Consider the following 24793-nt stretch of genomic DNA (forward strand, 5'->3'; position numbering starts at 1 on the left):
TGCATATGCTTTCAAAGGACTTTAGGAGCAAAAGTCATTCCAAATATTAGGCCAAACAGAGAAACTTGGGCTTGGGCTTAGGCTTTGCATTGAAAAGCTCCAAGCCTTGATGATGAGACTTCGGGGCTGGATTGAGCCTGGATTCAGAAGAGCTGGATTCGTGCAAGTTCATCACATCAAAAACCCTAAAGAAATCCAGATCCTGCATGAAAGCTACAGGCCCAGACAAAAAGTTTTTGTATTTGGTCCAAACCCGCTTGATAGCAAAAGATTTGTCCAAACCCGATCAAATAATGAGTCGTCGATTAGCATCGGTCATGGTGAATCACTTCCACTTGTTCTGGTTTTAGGTCAGTCATCGGCAATCTTCTCTGTTCTCTACTTTATTTGTTGCCCTGGCAATAGGTGATGGAATTTTTTACCAGTGCCGTGCACGTGGGATTGAGTGAAAATGCGACTTCATTTGCTGCGTCTTCCTCAGGACCGTAATGGAACTTTTGACCAGTGTCGTGCACGTTGGATTGAGTGAAAATGCGACTTCATTTGCTGCGTCTTTCTCGGGACCGTAATGGAACTTTTGACCAGTGCCGTGCACGTTGGGTGCACGTTGGATTGAGTGAAAATGCGACTTCATTTGCTGCGTCTTCCTTGGGACCGTAATGGAACTTTTGACCACTGCCGTGCACGTTGGATTGAGTGAAAATGCCCGACTTCATTTGCTGCGTCTTCCACGGGGACACGGAGGGCGGTCCACTTTCTCCCCATCGGGGAAGCACTGGGACTACCTTTATTCCTTTTTAATTCTTTAATCCGGGCTCTATCAAAAGAGAGAAAAAAAATTCCATTTTACCTCTGCTTTCTGTCTCACTCTCACTCTCGGTCTCTCTCCCCGAGAGTGATCGATTGGATCCGATCTAATTCCATTTAGGAATTAGGAATCGAACCGGAAGGATAGATTCCCAATTTTTAGGATAAAAATTAGACCGGACCGATTTAGGATCGAGAACTGGACTGGAACAACTGGTCTAGTCCGGTCCGGTCCCATGAAACGGATTACTTAGTAAGAAAATTTAACAATTAAGAAAAATACAAGAATTGTTACTATTTTTAAGTTTTATTGCTATTTTAAGAAATTAAAAAATCAATTAAAAATGGAATGGCCGGTCCAGTCCAATCCGTTTTAGGTTCCACCCCAAAATTAGGAACCCCGACAATTACCGGTTCCATTTTTATGGAACTGGGAATTGGACCAATCCCTCTAGGAACCAGACCACATTGACCAGTCTGGTTTGATTCAAGCGATTCCCAGTTTGGGTAGTCCGATATGCTAACCCCTAATCTTATCTTGTCCACGTGACCAAATGAATCACGATAACTTTACATCATTGATCTCCACTTCACGTGCAATGAGAGCCGTGTTTGGCCTGGAGCAACGATCGTGAAGTCGGAAGTGCCCACCCGCATCGATGTTGGAGCAGCTCTGTGACAGTGGTGCCGGTGAGCAAAACGGTATTAGGGCGCTAAGCTTAGAGTGGAAAGTGGGTCTAGGGTTTCCTGGTGATTGAGCATAGCAAAGTGTTAGGAGCAATTTGGAGAAGAAAGTCACAGTTTGATTAAAAAAAAAAAAAGTCACGTGGTCGTTTCTTGTGAGATGGAATGTGGTACTGTCTTTATTGAGAAAAAATAGGGTGTTAAGATTGGATTAATTTAGGAGATTATGTAACATAGCTCACTGTCTTTATTGAGAAAAGAAAATTGTACGGATTTTCGCTATTTTCATAAGAATAGCTTACACAACCATCGCCAAATAATAATTGACGTTAATATATTAGAGAATTCAATTAATCAATCTTTAAAAAAGCAATAAAATTAAATGCTAAGTAACACGATGAAGAAAGTAACAAAGTTGATTTTTGAGCAGAAAAAAATGATGAGCTGATTTATACTTTTTCTAGTAAAACAATAGGCAGGGAGAGAAGATCGCTGGGTGGCTCCTCCACCGATTGTAATGTGTATTGTATGGGTGCCATATTCATGAATGGCGTAGGCGAGGACACATATTTGAACGTTAACTTGTATTTGATATAAGCAAACTTTATTTCAATTTATGGCCAATTTAATGAATATCTAGGACACCTGTTAAATACTTTTATTAAAGGGATTTTGACCTTCGATGTGTAATAGGATATATTACAATGACAATCAATGTATTAGGAGTTGCAATATTTTCTTATTTAGTTGCTTAATGAGTGTTTTCGAGAGACTTTTTAAGTAAATATTTTTTTATCTCGGATCTTTATACTTTTTAAGACACTTCAATGCTTCGGCTTGGATTAATAAGTTCTTTCGAAGGAAAAGCCTAGTGGATTTTTCCAAGTATTATGTAAAGAATGCAATTGACCAATAAACTTTCGGTTTGGTAAGATCAATTTCTATATCTTGTATAAAGAGAAAAGTTTAACGAAATCCTTCCACCAGAAATTTTCCATTGTTTCTGTAAAAAACTGTTTGAGTGAGCATACGTTGATTCAAATAAGGTACAACTGAAAAAAAAAAAATCTCTGATAGTCTTTCCAATTAAAAAAATTTCAAGATTCAACTAATCCTCGATTTTGAGTGTGATTTACATGGCACTGTTTAGAATCAATAATCCATTACCCCCGCCTTCCACTCGGAGAGAGAGAGAGAGAGAGAGAGAGAGAGAGAGAGAGAGAGAGAGAGAGAGAGAGAGAGGACTTGTAACTGATGGTGTAACTTGTTAAGTATTCATAACAGCGAAGCTTTAGCATATAGCCTAGGAGAGAGATGGAAACGACAAGGTAAAGGGTTCTAAATAGCAACTTCCATGAACATTAACGTATCGACAGACACTGTTTAGAATCACCATCCACGCGAGAAAATAGGATCAACCGACCTCAGCCCAGCGATCCAACTCAGTGGGAGGAAAAACTTCTTATGATGCATGAAACGATCAATTAAAGAGAGAGGAGATATGGGGAGGGGGGTGGCTCCCGGCGACGATCAATCGAAGCGAGTTCAAAGAGCTTCCGTGGGAGAGAGTACCTTCGAGGTTGATTCGATTGCAGGTCGCTGCCGCTAGCGAGGAAGTGAGAGAGAGAGAGAGAGAGAGGGAGAGAGAGAGAGGGAGAGAGAGAGAGATTTTGTCCAGCTAGACAGTGACTATGGAAGCATTTGGGTTCGTTGCATATATGATAATTACAAAAACAAGAGATGAGAATTTGTTTGCTCTGCCCTGACGTTATTGTATTCGCTCTTCTGGGGTACGTATCCAAATACCTTTCAACTCTTTAATAATTAGAGAATCTGTTTTTTTTGGTCGAACATAATTGGTGAATTAGGTTAAATTAGATTAAATTAGGAGATTATGTAACATTGCTCACGCTCTATATCGAGAAAAATAGTATGGACTTTACTATTTTCGTAAGAATAGCTTACATAACCATTGACAAAATAATAATTGGCATTAATACATTAGAAAATTCACTTAACCAATCTTAGAAAACATGATAAAATTAAATGCAAAGAAACATGATGGAGAAAGTAACCAAGTTAATTTCTAAGTAGGAAAAAAAAAATAACGAGGTTGATTTTATTTTTAATAAAGAAATGGACGGGGAGGGGGATCACCAGGTGGCTCTTCTGTTGATTGTAATGTGTATTGTGCGTCATATTCATGTATGGCAGTATGGCGAAGGTAAGGGTATATTTTCAAACTTGAACTAGTATTTGATATCAACCAATTTTATTTTAATTTATAGTCATTTTAATGAATGTCTTGAGTACTTGTTAAATATTTTTATGAAGAGAATCTTCAATCTCCGATGTGTCATTGAGTATATTATGATGACAATCAATGTATTGGGAGTCACGATATTTTTTATTTAACTGCTTAATAAGTGTTTTTGAGGTACTTTCTTAATAAATCTTTTTTATGTCGAGTCCTTATGCTCTTTAAAAAGAAAAAAATTCTAAATCTTTGACTATACCAGCGAAAGGTATTTTTTTTCGAATACAAGAGGAAAGAAGAAGAAAAATAGGCGGATGCGTCACGCATGTGCAGGCGCGGCAAAGGGAAGATTAGGAGAATCACCTCTAATCGGACCGGTTGCTTTTGGCCTTTCTTCTTTTATTGCTTACCCTTTTCTTTTCTTTTTCTTTTTTTTTGGGTTTGGGTAAAGACGCGTACTTCGTTTCTTGTTTGACGGTTGCAAGTCTCTTCTTCCAACCCAAACCACCAAAAAGAAACAATTAAAAAAATTAAAGGAAGATTGCAAGTCTCTTCTTGATGCTCGACATGCGAATCACGCTGGAATGCATTCCATTCACTTTATTGAGAGAACTTCCTGTGCAATTTTCCTGTTTCGCTTTCATCTTGAATCAAAGTCGCCAGTCTATTATTTGCATCGTCTTCCCTCCTCTCTTCCATTTCTCAATCATCCTCAGCTCAGAGTTTCACTGCAGGCCATGGTTTTACTCTGCAGTCGCCCTTCTTTCTTCCTTTCCTTTTCCTTCGTTTTGCTATCGCCATTCTCAAACTTCATTGCTCAAGCTCGAGATTATGATCATCCAACCGCCACGCTTTCAAGACAGTGGACGAATGACGCAACAGCTAATGACTACACCCAATATAGTGATGGATCGGTCGTGCAGGAAATTCTATTCCGAGTTACAGGACTTAGTGCTGCCTACTCCTGCGGCTTCTATTGCAAAGGTAACTGCACCTCTTACCTCTTTGCTGTTTTAATCGTCCAAGTTGACAGTTCTTACATTGGGGGAATGGAAAACGATCCACGAGTAGTGTGGTCTGCCAATCGAAACAATCCCATAAAGATTGGCGCGACATTGGAGCTCACGCCTGAAGGCGATTTGGTGTTGAAAGATGCTGATGGTACGGTTGCTTGGTCCTCAGACACTTCTGCAAAGTCTGTTGTAGGCCTAAGCTTGACAGATTTGGGAAACCTCGTATTGTTTGATAAGGACAATGCGACAGTTTGGCAGTCCTTTGATCACCCAACCGACTCACTTGTCCTCGGACAAAAGTTGAGGTTTGGGCAAAAATTGAGGCAGAGTATTTCTGAGACAAATTGGACCGTTGATGATATGATTACGCTTTCCGTGAATTGCATGTTTTATCTGCTCAAGTGGAGACTAGTCCTCCTCAGATCTATTTCAACTACACACTTGCAACTGGGAATACAAGTATCAATATTTCATATGTTGAGTTTGTAAATGGAAGCTTGTCTTGGTTCTCAAATTCTACCTCGAAGGGGATCTTGTTTTCATTACCTTTAGCATATTCAACACAACACATGAAGCTAGGCTCGGATGGGCATTTGAAAGTGCATGAGTTAGGTTCTACTGGGTGGATTGAAGTGGCCGATCTTTTCCAAGGGTATGTCGAGTACTGTGCCTATCCGACGGTGTGTGGGCGATATGGAATTTGTTCCAATAGGCGATGTAGTTGTCCGGCTTCAAGTGGGGGGACGAGCTACTTCCAGCATGTAGATGATAGGCAACCTCAGCTTGGGTGTTTCGAGAATGTTCCGTTGTCTTGTGGGCCTTCACAACAACAAAGTCTTCTGGAGCACGAAAAGATCACATATTTCAGTTTCACTCCAAATCTCGAGCACATAGATGCTTCAAGTTGTAAAGAGGCTTGCGCAAAGAATTGTTCATGCAAAGCAGCTATATTCCAGTATGAATCGAATCGCACTAACGGCAGTTGTTACTTACCAACTCAGGTATTTTCACTCATGAATGTTGACGAGGAAACAAGTCTTTATAATTCTACTGCTTTCCTCAAAGTACAAAATTTGACCAATGAAGCTCCTTATACTCCAGTTGACAATCCTATGAGCAATGAAGCTCCTTATACTCCAGTTGACAATCCTATGAGCAACCATCTCCCTGTAATACTTGGGTCCAGCTTTGGAGCTCTATTTACCATGATGATTTTGATCGTAGCCATAGTTTTGTTTGTTCAAAAGAGAGATGACAATCAAGCAGAGGAGGATTACATTGATCGAGTACCTGGAATGCCCAATAGATTCGCATACAATGATCTGAAAACCATCACGGACGAATTCAGTAAAAAGCTCGGCGAAGGTGGTTTTGGTTCTGTTTTCGAAGGTACTCTAAGTGACGGCACAAAGGTTGCAGTAAAACGCCTTGATGGTTTTGGGCAGGTTAAGAAATCTTTTCTAGCCGAAGTTGAGACTATCGGCAGCATCCATCACATGAACTTGGTAAGACTTGTGGGATTTTGTGCTGAGAAATCCCATAGGCTCCTTATCTATGAGTACATGTCGAATGGGTCTCTAGATAGATGGATCTTTCACAAATCCAATAAATGTGTTCTCGACTGGCAACAAAGGAAGAAGATCATTCTCGATATAGCAAAAGGACTCAATTATCTTCATGAATATTGTAGACAGAAGATAGTTCACTTAGACATTAAACCCCAAAATATCCTTTTGGATGAAAATTTCAATGCTAAGGTTGCTGATTTTGGGTTATCCAAGTTGGTAGACAAGGACCAAAGCCAAATCGTCACAACCATGAGAGGAACTCCTGGTTATCTAGCCCCCGAATGGCTAAGTGCAACAATCACTGAAAAGGTCGACGTGTACAGCTTTGGCATGGTTATCTTGGAGATATTGTGTGGGAGAAAAATCTTCGATCGCTCTCTCGATGAAGAAGACATGTATTTACTGAGCCTTTTTAAGAGAAAGGTAGAAGAGGAACGATTGCTAGACATTGTGGATAAGTCTAGTGATGACATGCAACTAAATGGATCGAATGCAGTGAATGTGATGAGGATTGCTGCATGGTGCTTGCAAGGAGACTATATAAAGAGGCCTCCCATGTCCATGGTCATCAAGGCATTAGAGGGTATTGTGAAAGTTCAAGAAGACTTGGATTATGACTTCTCTACTCAGCCTTCCAGTAGTGGAGTAGTGAGATTCAATGCCATGGACATCGAATTTAATGCTACCGCTACATTACTACCCTCAATCCTAAATGGTCCACGATGACGCGGCAAATTTAGAAGAACTTTTCTTCCCAATATGTCAAGTGGTAGAACATGTGGCGATTGAATGAGGACTCCAACTTGTCATTCTCTTTTTCAGGCCAAGGAAAAAGCCTGTGGCATATATCACTTCTTGTTTTCACTTTTGCCAAAAGGATTGAATAGGTTATGATTTTGCAATTGGGTTTTATTGCTTATGTAGAAACCCTTGTGCTCAAGTTTATTGTGTGCTAGCCTAGGGAAAAAGCTGCTAGTAATGTCTTTTGGTAACTTTACCAAATCATGAATCCAAATTTGATTTTCTTTTTGGTTCCAACACCTGATATCCTTTGGGTTCAATGACTACCTTCCATGTCTTCCTCATTTCAAGATTAATGGGCTATTTTTAGTTCGTTCTGCCAGCGCACAATTAAAACCGATAAAGATAACAAGAGAATTTCATCGTTGGTAATTTTGGATTTTTCCTATTGACTCTTAATGTAGCCTAGATTAATAATATTAATTTCCAACTTCTTAAGGATCCATCGAGATTGCTACGAGGCATATGTTTGCCAAAGATAGAGAATCGGGATGTTTGGGCATTCAAGATTCAACTTTCCGATCTTAAAAGAACACCGGTCATTCTCAATAACCTCTTCCACTGTCTTTAATCATCATGATCCAAGCATGCTAAGAAGCTTGTCCGGGTTTTATTTGGTCCCGCAACTCCTCGCACACTTAATGAAAGTTCAAAGCGATCTGACATGGCCCGCTGCCATGCTGTGGCACCTCTCTATTGGATCTTATCGTGGTAGGTCAACAAACCAGAGCCCACGTGGAGCTCATCATTGGCCCGAGCTACGTGTAACCTCTTGCAAAGTGCTCCCTCTTCCCTGCACAAACTCACTAGCGACGGAACTTCTTCGCTTGGAGTCGCGATAGTAAGTTATCACGAATCGCACAGAGAAACGATAATCAGTACATAATGTCCCCAAAACGTAAAAGACAAGACAAGAAAACCAATGCGATTATGAAAATAAAAAAGATACGCACGCAGAAAGAAGGCTGAGAGGAAGAAAGAAGATGACATACGGTACATGACTTCCTAGACATCTCGAGCATAACATAAGACTGTTTGCAATGCAAAAGCATCAGAAATACAGCATATTCAATATCAATAAACAGTGGTCCATTTCTTTCTTTACAGTAGCCCAAACTGGATCCAGCTCATAAAAGAGGAGTTAACTCTTGTTTCACAGTCTCGGCTCGCCATGCCAAAAAACAAGTGTAAAGAGACACGGCAGCATTCTTTTCTTCGCTTGTTTCCCCCTAAAAGATGTCAAGGTAGTCTCCATATAACTATGAAGCTCAAAGTAAGAGACAATTACGTAATGCTGTAACATTTTCTTCCCGATAGTTCATGCAACAGATATTTGGGCAAATGGAGAGCTAGAAGTACATACAGCCACACGGAGAGGGCTCATTAATTCATTAACATTAAGGAACAGAATACCAAGACAGAAAAAGTATAAATATTAGAGAATGCCAAGCCACACTAAAAAACCCTTGCTGTTTTAGTTATGAACGAATCAAGGTTTACTGTGTAAGATTTTGACTTAGGCTGCGTTTGTTTGTATTTCTTTTTTTGTTTTTAAACACTTTTTCTGTTTTTCTATTCGGGAACAAAAAGCAACAGAAACGCGTTTGGACGCGTTTGCATTCCTTTGTTCTTTTGTTCCCAGAACAAAAAAAGAAACAAACAAGAAACACAAATCAGAAACAAAAAAGGAACAAAAAGGGAACATGCCTCCTCCGAGCCTCTCCTCGTGCAAGCGTCTCCACCGTCGTCTTCTCCGGCGCCTCCCACTCTCCGGCGCCGACAGCCGCCTCTGTCTCGAGACCATCCGGCTTCTCCACCGTCGTCCTCTCCGACGCCAACAGCCGCTGCGAGCGTCTCCACTGCGGCGGGTGACGGAGCCGGGTCGCGAGTCGCTGGGCGGCGGCGGCTGCGGTGCGGGGCTCGGCCGTGGGGTCTCGAGCGGCGGACGCCTAGGAGCGGAGCGGCGAGGACGGCCGGTCGAGTCGTGGCCGGCGCGGGGTCGACGATCGAGCGGATCTCGAAGTCGTGGGTCATGGCGCGGTGAGATCGATGCGGCGGTGGCGAACGGAGGCTCGAGACCTGATGCGTCGATCGGGCGTGAGGCGGAGGGGCGGTCGCCGTGCGGTGGCGGTGAGGAGGCGTCGAGCGCGGTCGCCGATGCGGTGGAGGGAGACGACGGTGTGGCTCGGTCACCGTCGGCCCGGCGCGGCGAGGCCGACCTCACGCCTAGGCCGGCGAGCTCGATCTCGCCCGATCCGGCGAGGCCGAGCTCGCCAGGCCCGGCGACGCCGAGCATCGCCGGGCCGGGCGACGCCGAGCCTCGCCGGGGGCGGGCGAGGCCGCCGGCCATGGCCGAGCCGGCGATCGGCAAAAGTAGAAAAAGGAAAAAAAAAAAGAAAAAGAAAAAAGGAAAAAGAAAAAAAGAAAAAAGGAAAAATAAGAAAGAAAATAAAAATTAAAATTAAAATATTAAAATATTAAAAGAAATAAAAAAATTATACAAACTTATCAAACATGTTTCTATTCTTATTATATTTCTGGAACAAGTTTACCAAACGCGTTTTTTTGTTCAGAAATTGTTCCCAAGAACAGAAACACTTTTTTTTTATTCTCAAAACAATTTTTAAACAGAAACGCAAACAAACGCACCCTTAGTGACTTTTTCATTTCTCTGGAGAAGTAAGCTGTTGAGTAACCTGATGATGGAATTGACAAACTCATCACAAGTTACATAAGGTATAACAAAATTTCCAAATACTGCTCACATTTTCATTCCCTGTAAGATCGGTACATCTATTCTCCATGAGAAGCACGTAGTATTAAGTACGTGTCTCTCCAATATTGACAAAACAACCACCAAAAATCCCACCAGCAGAGCCAGGGTGATCACCATGTTCACAAGGCTCCTAAAAAGGCGGAGCCTTGTGAACATGGTCAACTGGACTTCCTGGATACAACCATCGTCAAGCTAAGAGAAAACGCCGCTGCAAAATTAGTTCAGCCAAAATCTGACGAACAATGTTTTGAGAAGTCATAGCTAGACAATTGTATATATCCTACAATCAAGGCCATATGCACCTCCATAAAGGGTGATAACTATCTCATCTCACAACATCAGGCCCCTTCATTTTGAATTAATGATCACACCGATACAAAAGCCAATCACTCTTTGGAAACTCAATTGTATCTCGCAAGGCCCTCCAATAGGGAGCACACCAAGTAAGCATTATTCCACTTCTTGTTAAAGGGCTCATAACTCCCAGTCCTCAACACTACGGGAGAGTGTCGCTGCAATAAATGAAACTTCCATAGGAGTGCATGCAGATCTGAAGGACCAGAGCTAGTCAGTAAAATCCTCATACTCGTTGTAACAGGTTTCCTTCGAATAGTGGACAGTAGTAATGTACAACTAGAACCCTGTGGAAAAGTCAAGTCGAGTGGTGGAGATCTATATTGATCAGAGGAAATCAGAAAGTCCTACTATAATAAAGGCCAATGGAAATTCCAGGAACCAGACCATCGAAAAACACTCCAAGGAAGCAGGGCACCATAAAGTCCAGAAGATGGGATCACACAATCAAATTAGGTAGCTTCTTCAATCACCTGATAAATCAAAAAAGGGCCTGCATCACCACTTGCAGTTCAGAATGTATATAGCAAAGGCTATGACTAAGCTAAAATTAGTCATCAACATCTAACTAAACAAAGTCCCTTTAAAATAACTACCAAATGAAGTAAAATGAAGACTACATAACCTGTTTCATTCTGGAAAAATGAAGAGAAGGCTGCATAACCTCTTAAGCACCTGTTCTTATCAACTCAAACATGACCGAAAAGGGCACTCAGACGAGACTTTCTCAGAGAGATAGAGAGAGATAGAGGGAGAGAGAGAGAGAGAGAGACTCATATAGGTGGATGCCACGCGATCCAACTTTTCACCTGCATATGAAGACATGTCCTTCTGAATTCTCCATATAACAAGAGCCAAGCAGGAAAAATCATACCACCTGTACCCAACAAAACCTGCACAATAGAAACAGGCAAACCTAGTCGATGTCAGAGGTAATTCAATTTAACTCTAGGTCCCAATGGTATCAAGCCATCATACTTGCAACATTAAGGCTGGGAGATACTATAAGCCTAGTCTATGCACTATGACACCCTCTGTGATTCTCTTTTTGATGACTTCAGTGTTTCTGCAACTTTACATTCATCAGGCATTATGAAAAACTAAATCAAATGTACACTTTTATGTGCATCATAAAACGATGATTAAGTAAAAACTATGTCCACTTTAATTGATATGAATCTGGTAGATAACCAGAAAACCATAAGCACTGGGCAGGTACTTATTATATATAATCATTGCGATATGCTTGTTGGCCTATGTGAAGATGTTAATATACTCTCAAGCCTAAGAGGAGGACTTCCTATTCGAGTATCTAATTGGTAAAAAATGTCCATATTAGACAAATAAACCAGCAGATGTTCAGAAAAAAAAGCACAAATGGGCATTCTTTGTGTGCAACAGGTGCTGCTAATTTTAAGGCCTCTTGGAGGTAAAATGATAGTCTAAAGCCTGAGCAACTGGCTTTCTATGTGAGTAATTGATTGATCGTCGTTGCCACTGATTTTGCATAGAGACACCAGAAAGAAATGTTAGACAAAGAAAAATAGAATGAATACTACCGGTTGTCTTAATCAACGCATTTTCATTTTTGCCATCAATCTTCAGTTTAAACATTCCATGACATCTGAAATGATCATCACGTAAAGTAATTCTATTGTAATGTTAAACCCTCCCCACATAGAAACCTTCCCAATATTGATAATCCACCACCCTGACTACATCTCAAAGACAGAGCCACAGAGAGAGAGAGAGAGAGAGAGAGAGAGAGAGAGAGAGAGAGGAGAGAGAGAGAGAGAGAGGATCTTGTAAATGATGGTGTAACTTTTTAAGTATTCATAACAGCAAAGCTGTAGCATATAGCCTAGGAGAAAGATGAAACGACAAGGTGAAGGGTTCTAAATAGCAACTTCTATGACCAATAAAGTACCGACAGACACCGTTTATAATCGCCATCCACACGACAAAATAGGATCAACCGACCTCAGCCTAGCGATCACCAACTCAATGGGAGGAAAAACTTTTTACGATGCATGAACGATCAATTAAAGGGGGGGCCACTAGGGGTGAGCGGTTCCCGGTTCCTTACAGGTTCTGTCTGGAACCTGGAACCTACCCTCAAGTACAGGTTCCTCATTTTTTGGAACCTAGAACCTACTCGTTAGAACCAAGAACCTGGAACCTACCCTATCACAGGTTCTAGGGTCGGTTCCAGGTTCCAACGGGTTCTTTTTTCTTTTCTTTTTTCATTTTTAGGGTAAATTATTCAACAATTAGTCCCACCATTGGGTAAGATCTTAAGGAAAAGCTGTGTACGATGTTATAAGCCAACATTTTCAGGTTCCAACAGGTTCTAATGAGGTTAAAACAATAAAATCAGACTGCCTTTGTGTTGAGCAACTGCACATAGGTTTGAGTAGAATCTAAAACCAAAAGCATAGTAACTCATTTCCCGAAGAAAACTACGTAAACACAACCATAGAGCCCAACATATCAGAAATATACCTTTTATTTTGGATTCTAGTATTTGCTTTTCATAAACACTACATCCCTTTACAAAAAATGGGTGACAAATAAATTGTGAACAACAAAAAATGGAAGAATAGAGAGTACTTGTCCCATTCAAGGAAGAAATCACAATGAACAGAAAAATGGAGGAACTGTACAATGCATTCAAGAATAAACTTACGGCAAAGAGGGGACAATCGAGAGTTGAAGTTTCGTACTCCCCTCCTTCTCCACAAAAGTTAATTCCATACAACCTGGCCGAGGTTCAAAAGTGAGAAAATGCCAGTAAATCACAGTCGATGCACAACAAGAAGATAACAACATGCTTTGTAATTAACACTTCCTTACAAACTCTTTCAATTTATGGAGGTATGAGTACAAGAAAGAGATATCTTTCCCCAAATGCTTTTCAGGGTTCAACCCCATAGCCGCCACCTGTCACATCCATTTGTCTTAGAAGAAAAAATAACAATCATCTAATAGAAACATTGTAAAACATATATTTTTGGATAAGAATCTACTATGTTAGATCTCAATTCGTACTTGACAGCTAAAAAAGCACAAGTACATCCACAGGCATGCCAAATAAACCTAGAATGACTCATTAACTGCGTGAATTTAGGCTTTTAGCCAACCTGAAACTCATCTTTCATCGCAATTTGCACCCTCTAAAAACTTTACTACACTGTTTTCAAACATATCAAAGCATAACATGTCTTCAGCAGCAACTATGTCACAAAAAGAGCTCATTGTGAACAGACTCTTTCACTAAGTGAGAAGGGACAGGTGAAAGAAAGAAAGAAGGGGCAGTATATTCTGAGGTAAGAGATGTGCCTTAAAAACCATACAGGAAAAAAATAGCATTCTACTTTCAAATGTTGAAAAAAGCATGATAAAAATTTCGATCAATAAATGCACTGTAATGAACTGGCAAACAGGACTAATGGCAAACTTGCATGGTGGAATAGTATCCACGTCAGTTTATACATAAGAAATTTATATCCTCATTAGTCTCATTCTAGGCATGACTTTCACCTCACAAAATAAATATATCAACTTATAGAACTCGTGTTTTCACCCAAAACCTCTACTAATCTGCATAAAAAGCATAAAGTGAAGCACTTCATTATCAAAATGAAATAGCTGCAGCAAATTAAAAAAAAAGTTTCACCTTCACCATGATGGCCAATATTCCATTGTATCTGATTTAACAAAAGAAGGAATCCTGTAAGTCAAAATAAATCGAACAACTATCTAATGCCACATCAAATGATAAAACAATTTACCTTTTCTTGAAGAAGCATTGACTGATCCTGTTTCCATAAATATGCCAGAGAAACAAGCCCTAACCATGAACAGACACTTTCCACCAGTAGCCTTTGATAATCAGAAGTTATTGCCCTGGAAGATACCGCCTCAATTGATGGTATCTTCTGTTTAACTTCTTTCAACAACTCATACATATCTTCAACTTCATCCCCAGGAGTCGCTTTGTAGCTAAGCTTCTGGTGCCTGTCTGAGCACATAGTCCAAAATTAGGAGAAATTATACAAGAAATGGTATGGCTCCGTAGTAATGGTGAAATTCTTCTCTGCAACAGATCAACAGGTTCTTTTGCACCGAGTGAAAAAGCAACCTGCCCAGGTAATTTTTACTAGAATGGAAGATGTATGCTAAGGGGAAGTGGATAATGACAGCTTCAATCATTATGACTAAAGAAATTAATCCGAATCTAGTGATGATGCTTTGTGTAACTCAGTAAACTAGCGGTGTCGGAAAATAAGTTTCAGGAAGAGGCCACTTTAGCATCTTGACTAATCTATGCCCCCAAGCTAATGGACAAGAAGCAAACCCCTTTTCTGAACAGAGATTTGTAAACATCTAATGTTTTCAAGCGATGACTATTAATTCTTTTTGCTTAGCCAAGAAGGATGGGTAGGGGCGACCAGCAGTGACTACCCTCATAAGGGTCACCATAAGGGTCCCATACCCATGATAAAATGTTCAGCATTCACCAAACCAAATCATAAGACTACTGATGCAAGCAAGGTTCAACCCTATAACTTGGAGATGGGAAAATCAGCGTGAGACCAACCATAAATCATTACAACACAGAGAAACTAAAATAATGCATTCTGGCTATCAAACATATCACAAAATTAAATGTCCCCTTCAAGCGCAACATGCAAGTCTTAGCAAATTCTTGTTCCTAGTTCTGTGGTCTAATTCGAAAGACCAATACCAGAGAATTCCAGATAATTGTAGCATCTCTATTAACAAAAGCCAAATAAGGAACAAGACGATGCAAAGGTACTAAAGACTCAAAAAAAAAAAAAGAAAAAAAAAAAGAAGCCAACCCTGCACAGGCTCTTAATCATAAAGTTGTTCTGTTGGAAGAAATCAATGGCTAACTTACACTGATCTTAAAAGTCTACACAGTCAACTATAAACCATCATCACTATTTAACAGTAATTTAAATAAGTCAATAGATGGATAGATGGGAGTGCCATAAGACTAGATATTGAGGAAACAAATGAAAATTACAGAAGTATAATTGGTGGAATGGAGCTAGTCATTTTCCACCACTATTATGACACTGGACTTTGGTAGACTACGACATCGACATTGGACAGTCTCTGTCTCTCTTACATGCAAGAACATAGATGCCCGCACATGCACATGGAAGACGTCATTGCACAATCTTATGGCAGGTCCTGCGTAGGTCCTGTTACTTATTTTCATAAATCCAGGCTTACCCAAAAAAGAACAAAAAGGTTTATATCTTTGAATCCAGCAGCTCACTGTTTTAGCTCAGAACCGCACATTGATTCTCCTTCATGTGTTAAAAACAGAAAAATGATTAGACAATAGGCACATGTTTGCACACATATACTTCACAGAACTATGTACAACCAAGAGCTAGATGTATAAAAAGAGTTTCTCAAAGTGGCATCAACTTCAAAAGAAACTCTGCATAACAATATATTATCATTGTGGGAGTACCAAATCTATTCAGTCTTGACTCATCAATTAGTTAAATTTGAAACACGGACAAGGTTTAAACCATAACAGCATTTCTTCCGAAAAATATATATTTTACCAAAAACAGCCACACAATTTTTTTGTGAAAAAAGCCTCGGTGGAAAGCTGTAATCCAGCTCTGATTAACAAAATAAAGTATGGCATGGGAAAAGTGGCACAGCAAGTACTAGAGAAACATTAGAGACACATGAGAACAACGAAAGAAGAAAGCAGAAGGCTTGCACATACCTTGGACTCAGCAACATTCTCAAAGATTCTAATACATGAAATCACAAGGAAATCAACATTATAGAGACTTGACAATACTTAAAAATTAGTATGCTTATTTGCCAGGGAAATCAGTCCCTTACTTTTTCTCTCTCCTCGCGTCTCTGTCTGCCCTCCCTCTCTTCGACAGCGAACCACCGCGTGACCGGCGAACCACCGCGCCCTCCGGCTCCGATCCAAGACCGGCTTGTCCGGGTAATTTCTCGCTTTCTCTTTTCTCTCTTTCTCTCCGTCGACGGGGTGACGGAAGGGATTTTATAGGAGTTCAGCGATGCCTGAAAAGTCATTAGTAGTATGCTTTTCGCCCGTAGTTTTCTTTAATCTTGGGTTTGGCTATTCATTATGCCGTAGGACATACTCCGAAAAGGCTCTAAAATGAGTGCTATTGTTGCAAATCATGGATAGTCCTTGAAAAGCCAGATCTGTTATTCTTCCATATTGATGTTTATATGTATATTCCCCAATAACTTTGCTTTGAGATGCACTGCAAATGCATCCGGTCTCAATTGATTATTTTCATGCGGTGTCTTGCTTCTGAGATCATTTGGTCATATTTGTTTCCGTGTGTTTGCGATGCTTATGGTAATAAACTCTACTCTCTCAGTGTTCATTCTGATATTTAGTCTGCCGTTCCTCCTCTCTCAGGTTCTTGTGGAACTGTCTATCACGCTCTGTTAAATTTAGTTTAATAGAGTGATGCATGCATGTACCTCACTTCATGGTATACGTACTACTTATCTCACTCCTCTAATAGCGTTTGGCTATCTCTTATTGTTGCGACCTCTTTTTTCGGCGCCCGCACCGGGTACGAGCGCCTAATGAGGCTAATGGCTCGGCTGAATTTATTAAGCCCCGACTCTCCCAAGTCCACCAATTCACGACTTAATAGTCCAAGTTTTTAACCCGTAAGTCAATTTTAAAACGAGTCGCCACTAATCGGTTTGGGGTGGGTTGATTAGAAACCCAAGCGAAATATCGGGAGAAATACTCGCTCTGCGTAACCCGTGAGAAATTAGGATCGGGGACTTGATTACACTAGTTAATCACTAATGCCCTTTCGGTACCTAATCTTGTTTAAACCCTAAGGCTTTTTGGATTTTTAAGGGATTTTCCATGCATTTTTTGGAGGAAAAACATTTTTAGTCTTTTTCTAATTTTTTTGGACATAAAAAGCATTTTTTTTTTTTTGGATCTTTTTCTGAAAATATAAATCATTTTTTGGCTTTTTCGACTTTTTTTGGCTTTTTGGGAAAATATGGACATTTTTGATTTTTTTTTATTTTTTCGGAAAATAAATTATTTTTCTATTTATTATTATTATTTTTTAAAATATTATTTTATATTATAATAATATTTTAAAAACGAACCGGCCGATCCGGGTTGGGTCCGACCCGCTTCGTCCGCCCGAGACACGATGCCCGCAACACGCGCCCGACTCGGGTTTTTTCTCCTCCCATTTAAAAAATAAGCCCAAACCACTCTTGGCCCGTTTTAAAAAACTCCCGTTCAAAAGCTACCCGGCCCACGCGCACAACCCGGCCCGGAAACCCTACCGGAAACAGGGAAACCAGGTCGCGATGCACCCGCGATGACCCGGTTCCCGGCCTCCTCTATCCGTTGCTCTCTCGCGGTGCTTTGATGAGAGGGACTGTGGCGTCACCGAGTGGACGGCGGCGACGGCGGAGATGACGGGCTTGACGGCGACGACGGTGGAGATGACGGTGACAACGGTGGAGACGACGACGACAAATCCACTTATGAGGACAGCGAGGACAAGCGACAACGGTCCGTGATGGGGATTTCGGTGGCGGCACGGTTCGAAAGGGAGGGAGACGCGACGGCGACGACACGACCGGCGGTGCGGCTACTAAGTTACACATGTCGTAATGAGGTGCGGTGACGACGGCGGGGGTAGCGACAACAGCTCCTCGCCTCCGGATCCGGTGCGGCTTGGGCGACGGTCACGGCAACGGCGTTGGAACGGTGGCGGAGCAGCAGCAGCGTCGGCGAAGGCGAGGCTTCGGCTCCCCAGATCTGGTCCTCCGGAACCTCCTCTCTTCGGCTGACCTCGTTCAACCCCCTCACACTCAGATCTGCCCCTTTACTCCGGTTTCCCTCTTGCTAAGCCTCCACCCACTCGGATCTCTCCCCCTCGGGCTCGCTTGCGCCTCGTTCAAGCTTCGCGACCCGATCTCTCGCGATGCTCGCTCTTTGATTTCCCCTCCCTTAAAGTCTCTCAAGGGAAGATCTCCGAGTTTGCCGTGTCCTTCGACGGAGGTGGTGCCCCGCTATTTATAGGCGAGGGGGCGGCGGTCGACGGGGATTCGACCGCCGGTCTTCGCACGCCGAACGGACACCCGCGGCCGAACCGGCGTCCCATCCTCGCTCCTCCAACAAAGCGTGCTCGGCATTGAAGGCGGCCATTAATGGCGCCCGAGATCTGTCATCTCCGGCCGACGTCGGCCTACCCTCCTCGGCCGTAGGTTGCCTTCGAGCGCGTGAGTTGCAAGGCGTAGGAAGAAGAAGGGAGAAGAAGAAGGAAGAAGAAGAGGAGAAGGGGGCCGGGCTGGAGGAGAAGGAGGCCGCACGAGCCCACGTGAAGAAAAAAAGGGGGGCTGCCTAGCTGCCATTTTTTCTTTTCTTTTGTTTTTATTGATTTTTTTGTTGTTTTTTTGTTATTTATTATTTATTATCTAGAAAAAGGAAAAAATAAAAGAAATTAAGTCCTAATTAATAACCTAATCAAAATTTTAGGTGTCAACAAATTGCCCCTCTTTGAAGGTGAGTTCGCGAGAGGTTGCATTCAAAGACAAACTGATACCTAAATTTTGTCTATACATATGCAATAGATTATATTTTATTTGGGACCTATTGTCCTATATAGAAAAAGAGCAATATAACATTACATATACTAAGACAGATAAGAAGATACCTGTAGTTACTTACCGGGAGTGAGTGAGATAGGGTGTGAACCCCGAGTTTTGGCAAGTATCAAGGCGTCATCTTACCTGTTGCATGAGGAGATTGCTTCTCTAGGACCTGAACCATTCTTCGGTCGTCTATTGGAGCAATAAGTGATTTGTCTAGGACCCGAACCTTTCTTCGGTTGCCTTGACGGGGAATTGCTTTTCAAGACCCAAACCTTTCTTCGGTCGCCCGTTAGAGCAATAAGTTGGTTTGTCTAGGACCCGAACCTTTCTTCGGTCGCCTTGACGGGGAATTGTTTTCCGGGACCCAAACCTTTCTTCGGTCGCTTTGTTAGAGCAATAAGTTGGTTTGTCTAGGACCCGAACATTTCTTCGGTCGCCTTGACGGGAATTGCTTTTCCAGGACCCGAACCTTTCTTCGGTCGCCTGTTAGAGCAATAAGTTGGTTTGTCTAGGACCCGAACCTTTCTTCGATCGCCTTGACGGGAGATTGCTTTTCCAGGACCCGAACCTTTCTTCGGTCGCCTGTTAGAGCAATAAGTGGTTTGTCTAGGACCCGAACCTTTCTTCGGTCACTTTGACGGGAGATGCGCCGACCTTTCTCAGGGCATCTGTTTGTTGGGAGATAGTACTTGGATGGATCACAAGTACAAACTCTTGGGGGATACTTGGATGATCACAAGTATCGAAGGGGTACCTGGACGATCACAGGTTCAAACTCTTGGGGGATACCTGGATGATCACAAGCATCGGAGGGGTACTTGGACGATCACAGGCACAAACTCTTTGGGGATACTTGGATGGATGATCACAAGCATCGAAGGGGTACCTGGACGATCACAGGCAAAAACTCTTTGGAGATACTTGGATGATCACAAGCATCGAAGGGGTACCTGGACGATCACAGGCACAAACTCTTTGGAGATACTTGGATGATCACAAGCATCGAAGGGGTACCTGGATGATCACAGGTACAAACTCTTTGGAGATACTTGGATGATCACAAGCATCGAAGGGGTACTTGGACGATCACAGACACAAACTCTTTGGAGATACTTGGATGATCACAAGCATCGAAGGGGTACCTGGACGATCACAGGTACAAACTCTTGGGGGATACTTGGATGATCACAAGCATCGAAGGGGTACTTGGACGATCACAGGTACAAACTTTGAGGGAAGAATCAAGGGCATACCTGAGATATTCGTGTGGAAATATCAAGGATGGGTCTCGCATATACGTGAAGGTCTCTCACCTGCTGGTAGTGGGAATATCGAGGACGTACCTTGGATATTCATGAAGGTCTCTCACCTCCTGGCAATTAGGAATATCGAAGGCGTACCTGAGATATTCATGAAGGTCTCTCACCTTCTGGTAACATAAACTTGAATGTAGCACAAGGCTTACCTGGATGGCCGCAGGCATTCAAAAGGGTTGGAACACCTGGGTAGCCGCAGGTGTACAAAGTACTGGAATACTTAGATGAACACAAGTATTTGATGATACGATCTGGGACCACTCAGGCTGGTCCAAATGATGAAAGAAAGCATACCCGGGTAGGCGCATGCACAAAGCAAAGTGGAATGCTTGAACAATTACTATATCATTTGGGGACAACTCGGGCAGTTGAGTGTCATGAAAAGGAAGTATTTGGACAACGGTGGGTACTTGATGATATGGGGATACCTAGACAGCAGGCATATTCCAAGAGATACTGGTCACAAGTATCAATACTGGGGACAAGAGTGTCGATATCGAACGGTGGCCGGTACTTGAAGACAAAATGATATTTGGACAGTGTCGGTATTCAACGAAAAGGATACTTGGTCGGTTACAAGTATCAATACTCTTGGGACAACTCGAAAGATAATGGGATATCCGAGCGGTGGCCGACTCAAAGACAATGGGGATACCTGCAAGCATCCAAACTCAAGGGACTACTCGAATAAGTCGAGTGTCAAAAAGAGAGTACCCGACAAGTGGTGGGTACTTTAAGACAAATGGGGATAGGGATATGCTTACCTAGCAATATCTCTAATCTTTGAGAGTATATATGCTATTTGTACAATATGCACACATGATTGTACATGCTGAAAATTCATGAGTTCAAATGGGATTAATGCATGATAATTTTGTCAGTTTTGCATCATCTGAGTTCCACCGGGGAAAATTTTGAAAGACAACCTCCATTTAGAATGTAGATGTCTTGAGCATGCCAAATGAGGGACTTTCAGTCTGAAAGGACTTTCCGCTCACTCTCATGGAAAAGGCTATCCTGACCATTGATGTAGGATTTATAAGGACCACACTATCTCACTGTCATCATGTCAACAGGGGTCCAAGTATTCTCGCAAACGGTACGACTTTACCAATGTGAGAGGTCTTTGTTGAAATTGTGATGAAGACTTAGTCAATGGCTCATCAAATGGGACCGTCGAGGTCAAGGCTCATGAACGAAGTGCCACACGATCATCTCCGGGTTTGCAAGTCGAGAATCCTGCGAAAAGAGATAGAGTAATCTTGCTCGTACTTCTTCGAGCGATGCTTATGCACATATGAAATCCTACATTAATTGAAGTGCCCTAGTCTGAAGAGACTTTTACAATGGGATGCAATGTAGACTTGATTCATGTGTAAAAATGTGAGAGCTGGTGATTGTCTTGGCATTTGTCACCGCCTTTCTTCTCACTTTGTCAAATGGAGGTTCTATGGACCACAACAGCAACATTTTCTTGGTTGCATTTTTGACTGGGGACATTGGCCTTGCTTTTTACCAGCACATTGCTTTTTCATGCCCCTATTTTTATTCCAGTTTTCATTTATGGGCATTGACCTTGCTTTTACCAGGTACACTGCTTTTTTATGCCCATGTTTTTTCATTCTTGTTGCTTGAGAGTTGATCTTGACAAGTTCAAGCAAACGCCTTTGTTAGACTATTGAGTCTTCATCTTTTGCCGGCACTTCTGATTATGCTGCTCAAATGGCAGTAGCTTCTGCTTTGCCTCCACGTGAGGGTGAATTTACAGACTCAATTGAGTTATACAATAGATACAAGTGCGTAAAGAAAGAATTGCTCTTCATGACTCTAGGGCACTTAAATTAACATGAGTGTTCATATGCAATAAGAACACCCGAAGATTGATGCAAGTGCGAGCAAGAAAATTTCTATCTCTCTTCTCACCTTGTGATGTTGCTTTGCCTCCGATCTGCCCCAGTATGGGGTGGTTCTTGACAGGGATAGGACAGAAATTTCATCAGTGTATAGGGCTCAATGGGGTGAGCAATGAAATGCCTCTCACTGTTTTGGTCATCGTACCATTCGCGAGAGAACTCTTTACCCTGCAGTCATGGAATCTTCTGCACTCATCTCACAAGTGTATAGATGGGGGGACTGTGTGTAGGATATAGCTTGCCTGTCATCATTCTGACGCGCCTCATCCAGCATGCTCAATCGATCTTGTATTCTTCACTTAGCTATCTATTCTAATAATCCTCAGTGGAATCAGTGACTTAGACAGACAAAATCATCATGCAGAATTCATCTGGAAGTGACATGCAACATTTTGAATATGATGGAGTTTGAATTCTTCAAAACAAGTGAATGGTTTTCACTCAAAAAAGGCCCTATTGACGACTTTAGGAGTTAACATAATGGTGTTTCCAAATATGTTAAATTTTGAACATCAAAAGGGTTATTTGCAAATGGGTGTCGATAGTTATCCCTATTGATTAGGGATATGACATGAAGGATCAGCCGGGGTTGGGGATTTGATCATGGATTTGCATCTCTTTCTACTTTTGCCCCTGCAGAAAAGAAGATGTACAAGTAGATCAATTAGTCTGGCCAAAATTAAACTGTGAGTTGAGGCCTGAAGATTTTCTGTCATTTGCTTTGGCGATTACTCAGGATGTCATTTTGCTTAGGAGAGCTTATCAGAGTTTGACATGTCTTTCCTTGATTTGTTATCCGCATTTTTTACGGTCAAGTGATCCTGCAACAGATAGGAAAGAATGTGTCAATCACGATTTTTTACAGGAGTTTAAACAACTGGGAGCGATACAACATTACCCTTCACTGCTTTGCAGATGATTGGATGGACCCAAAATGCGAGTGGGACACGAAGTCCTATGTCTTTTGCTTCGTTAGATCACCTGCTTTCTCGTAATTTGCAAGCGCAAGAGAAGCAAAAAATTTTATTATATTTTTACCAAGCGGCTAACTGCCGCGTCGGGGATTCGAACCCCCGACTTCGGACCTTTTTGCTTCTTCCCGGATACCACTCGGCTAGAGGCGCCGATGGTGTCCGTAGGGCGCTTCCTTTTTATTTAACCGAACCGGCTCCTGGATGACACTTCCTTTCATACCAATTTAGGTAAATCGATATGGGTCATTTGATTTGTCCAAATTAATCATTAAGCTTGCTTCTTGAATCCTATGCTTCCTGTCAATAGGAGAAAATATGTCAAAGGTGAGTTCAGATACTAGGAGTATTGGAAACGATACCAAATTACTCTTCTCCAAAGTTTATATTTGCTACTCCTAGGGATATTTGAATGTCAATGACGGCCTTTTTATTTTGGCATAATGCCTTTCTTTGATTGGCCCTCCTCATTTGTGGCCTTGTGATTGATGATTTGCAACGCCTTCCTTCTGTGGAATTCTGTAATTTTTCTGATGGCAATTACTTCTTGCGAGAGCCTGCGTCTGGAACAAAAAGTGAAGCTTCCAGATTCTAAGATTGTTGACTGGGACAGAAGGCTCCTTCTAACCAGACCGGCTTTTGAATGACGCGTCATTTACACCGAGTTGGGCGAAATTGACATGGATTACTCTTACGAGTCTGCCTGGGTAATGTCTATTTGCTCAAGTTATGCCATCGAATTTGCTATTTGATTTTCAACACTTCTTTAAATGCTGGTGATTATCATTCATTTTTCTTCATCGAGTCAACCAAACACACGTTTTTATAATGGTGGAAATACATCACTCGTATATAAAGGTGCATAGGCATTTTCATTCTGATAGAGAAGTGCTTGGCAATGCCAGACAATGAACATCTTTCAAGGGTAGTACTTTTCACAAAGATCGAAATTAACTGGTTTAGAGAATTCTCGCCCATCCATCTCGGTTAGGATCAAGGCTCCTCCGGGAGTATCTTCTTTATTACATAAGGACCCTTGTAATTTGGGGCGAACTTGCCTTCGGACTCTGGAAAGATTGGCAGTGTCTTTCTCAAGACTAGCTCGTTTACCTCAAAGTGCTTGGGTCGCACCTTTTGATTGAACGATCGAGCTACCCTCTGCTGGTAACACTGGCCATGACAGAGGGCTTTCAGTCGTTTTTCGTCGATCATATTCAGTTGCTCAAGCCTTTGTTGTGTCCATTCTTCCTTGGACAATCCTGCTTGGGATAAAATTCGCAGGGAAGGGATTTCTACTTCCACGGGCAAAACCGCTTCCATGCCGTAAACCAGGGAAAAAGGCGTTGCCCCAGTGGAAGTTCGAATCGAAGTTCGATATGCTGTTAGTGCAAAGGGTAACCTTTCATGCCAGTTGCGGTAATTTTCAGCTGTCTTGGCTAGGATTCTCTTGATGTTCTTGTTGGCGGCTTCCACGGCTCCATTCATTTGTGGACGATAAGGGGACGAGTTCAGATGTTGGATTTTGAACTCAAAAAACAATTGATCAATCAACTTGTTGTTCAGGTTTGACCCATTGTCGGTGACGATAGCTTCTGGTATGCCATAACGGGCAATTATGTCACGTTTGATGAACTTCACAACATTTCGT

General features: G+C 41.9%; 2 protein-coding genes across 11 annotated transcripts in view; one reads left to right on the plus strand and one right to left on the minus strand.

The window, feature by feature from the left end:
• Positions 1 to 4485: 4485 nt before the first annotated feature.
• Positions 4486 to 7105, plus strand: LOC104429746 (G-type lectin S-receptor-like serine/threonine-protein kinase SD2-5). The gene is given in 2 exon segments (XM_018866843.2): positions 4486 to 5140; positions 5143 to 7105. Coding segments are annotated over 2 exon segments (2568 nt in total). The 3' UTR covers positions 7056 to 7105.
• Positions 7106 to 10093: 2988 nt separating this feature from the next.
• The window catches only part of LOC108956159, a 34879-nt gene continuing 20179 nt past the window's right edge, over positions 10094 to 24793 (minus strand). Inside the window, exons 1-6 of one of the 10 annotated variants that reach the window (XR_005547713.1) lie at positions 16037 to 16072; positions 15523 to 15599; positions 14052 to 14281; positions 11070 to 11153; positions 10648 to 10733; positions 10094 to 10547 (exon numbers count right to left, since the gene is read on the minus strand). Coding sequence is in view for 3 of the 10 variants with exons in the window: in XM_039304792.1 (XP_039160726.1) it covers positions 10308 to 10456; positions 10886 to 10940; positions 11070 to 11153; positions 14052 to 14228 (465 nt within the window). In the remaining 7 variants the exon portion in view is untranslated. Of the gene's footprint in view, positions 10548 to 10571; positions 10941 to 11069; positions 11154 to 12946; positions 13020 to 13117; positions 13201 to 13936; positions 13960 to 14051; positions 14282 to 15522; positions 15600 to 16036; positions 16073 to 24793 lie in introns of those variants that run through there. The other 9 variants (XM_039304792.1, XM_039304791.1, XM_039304793.1 and 6 more) reach the window with 9 other exon arrangements.

The sequence above is a fragment of the Eucalyptus grandis genome, chromosome 11 (assembly GCF_016545825.1).
Source record: "Eucalyptus grandis isolate ANBG69807.140 chromosome 11, ASM1654582v1, whole genome shotgun sequence".
NCBI classification, from domain to species: Eukaryota; Viridiplantae; Streptophyta; class Magnoliopsida; order Myrtales; family Myrtaceae; genus Eucalyptus; species Eucalyptus grandis.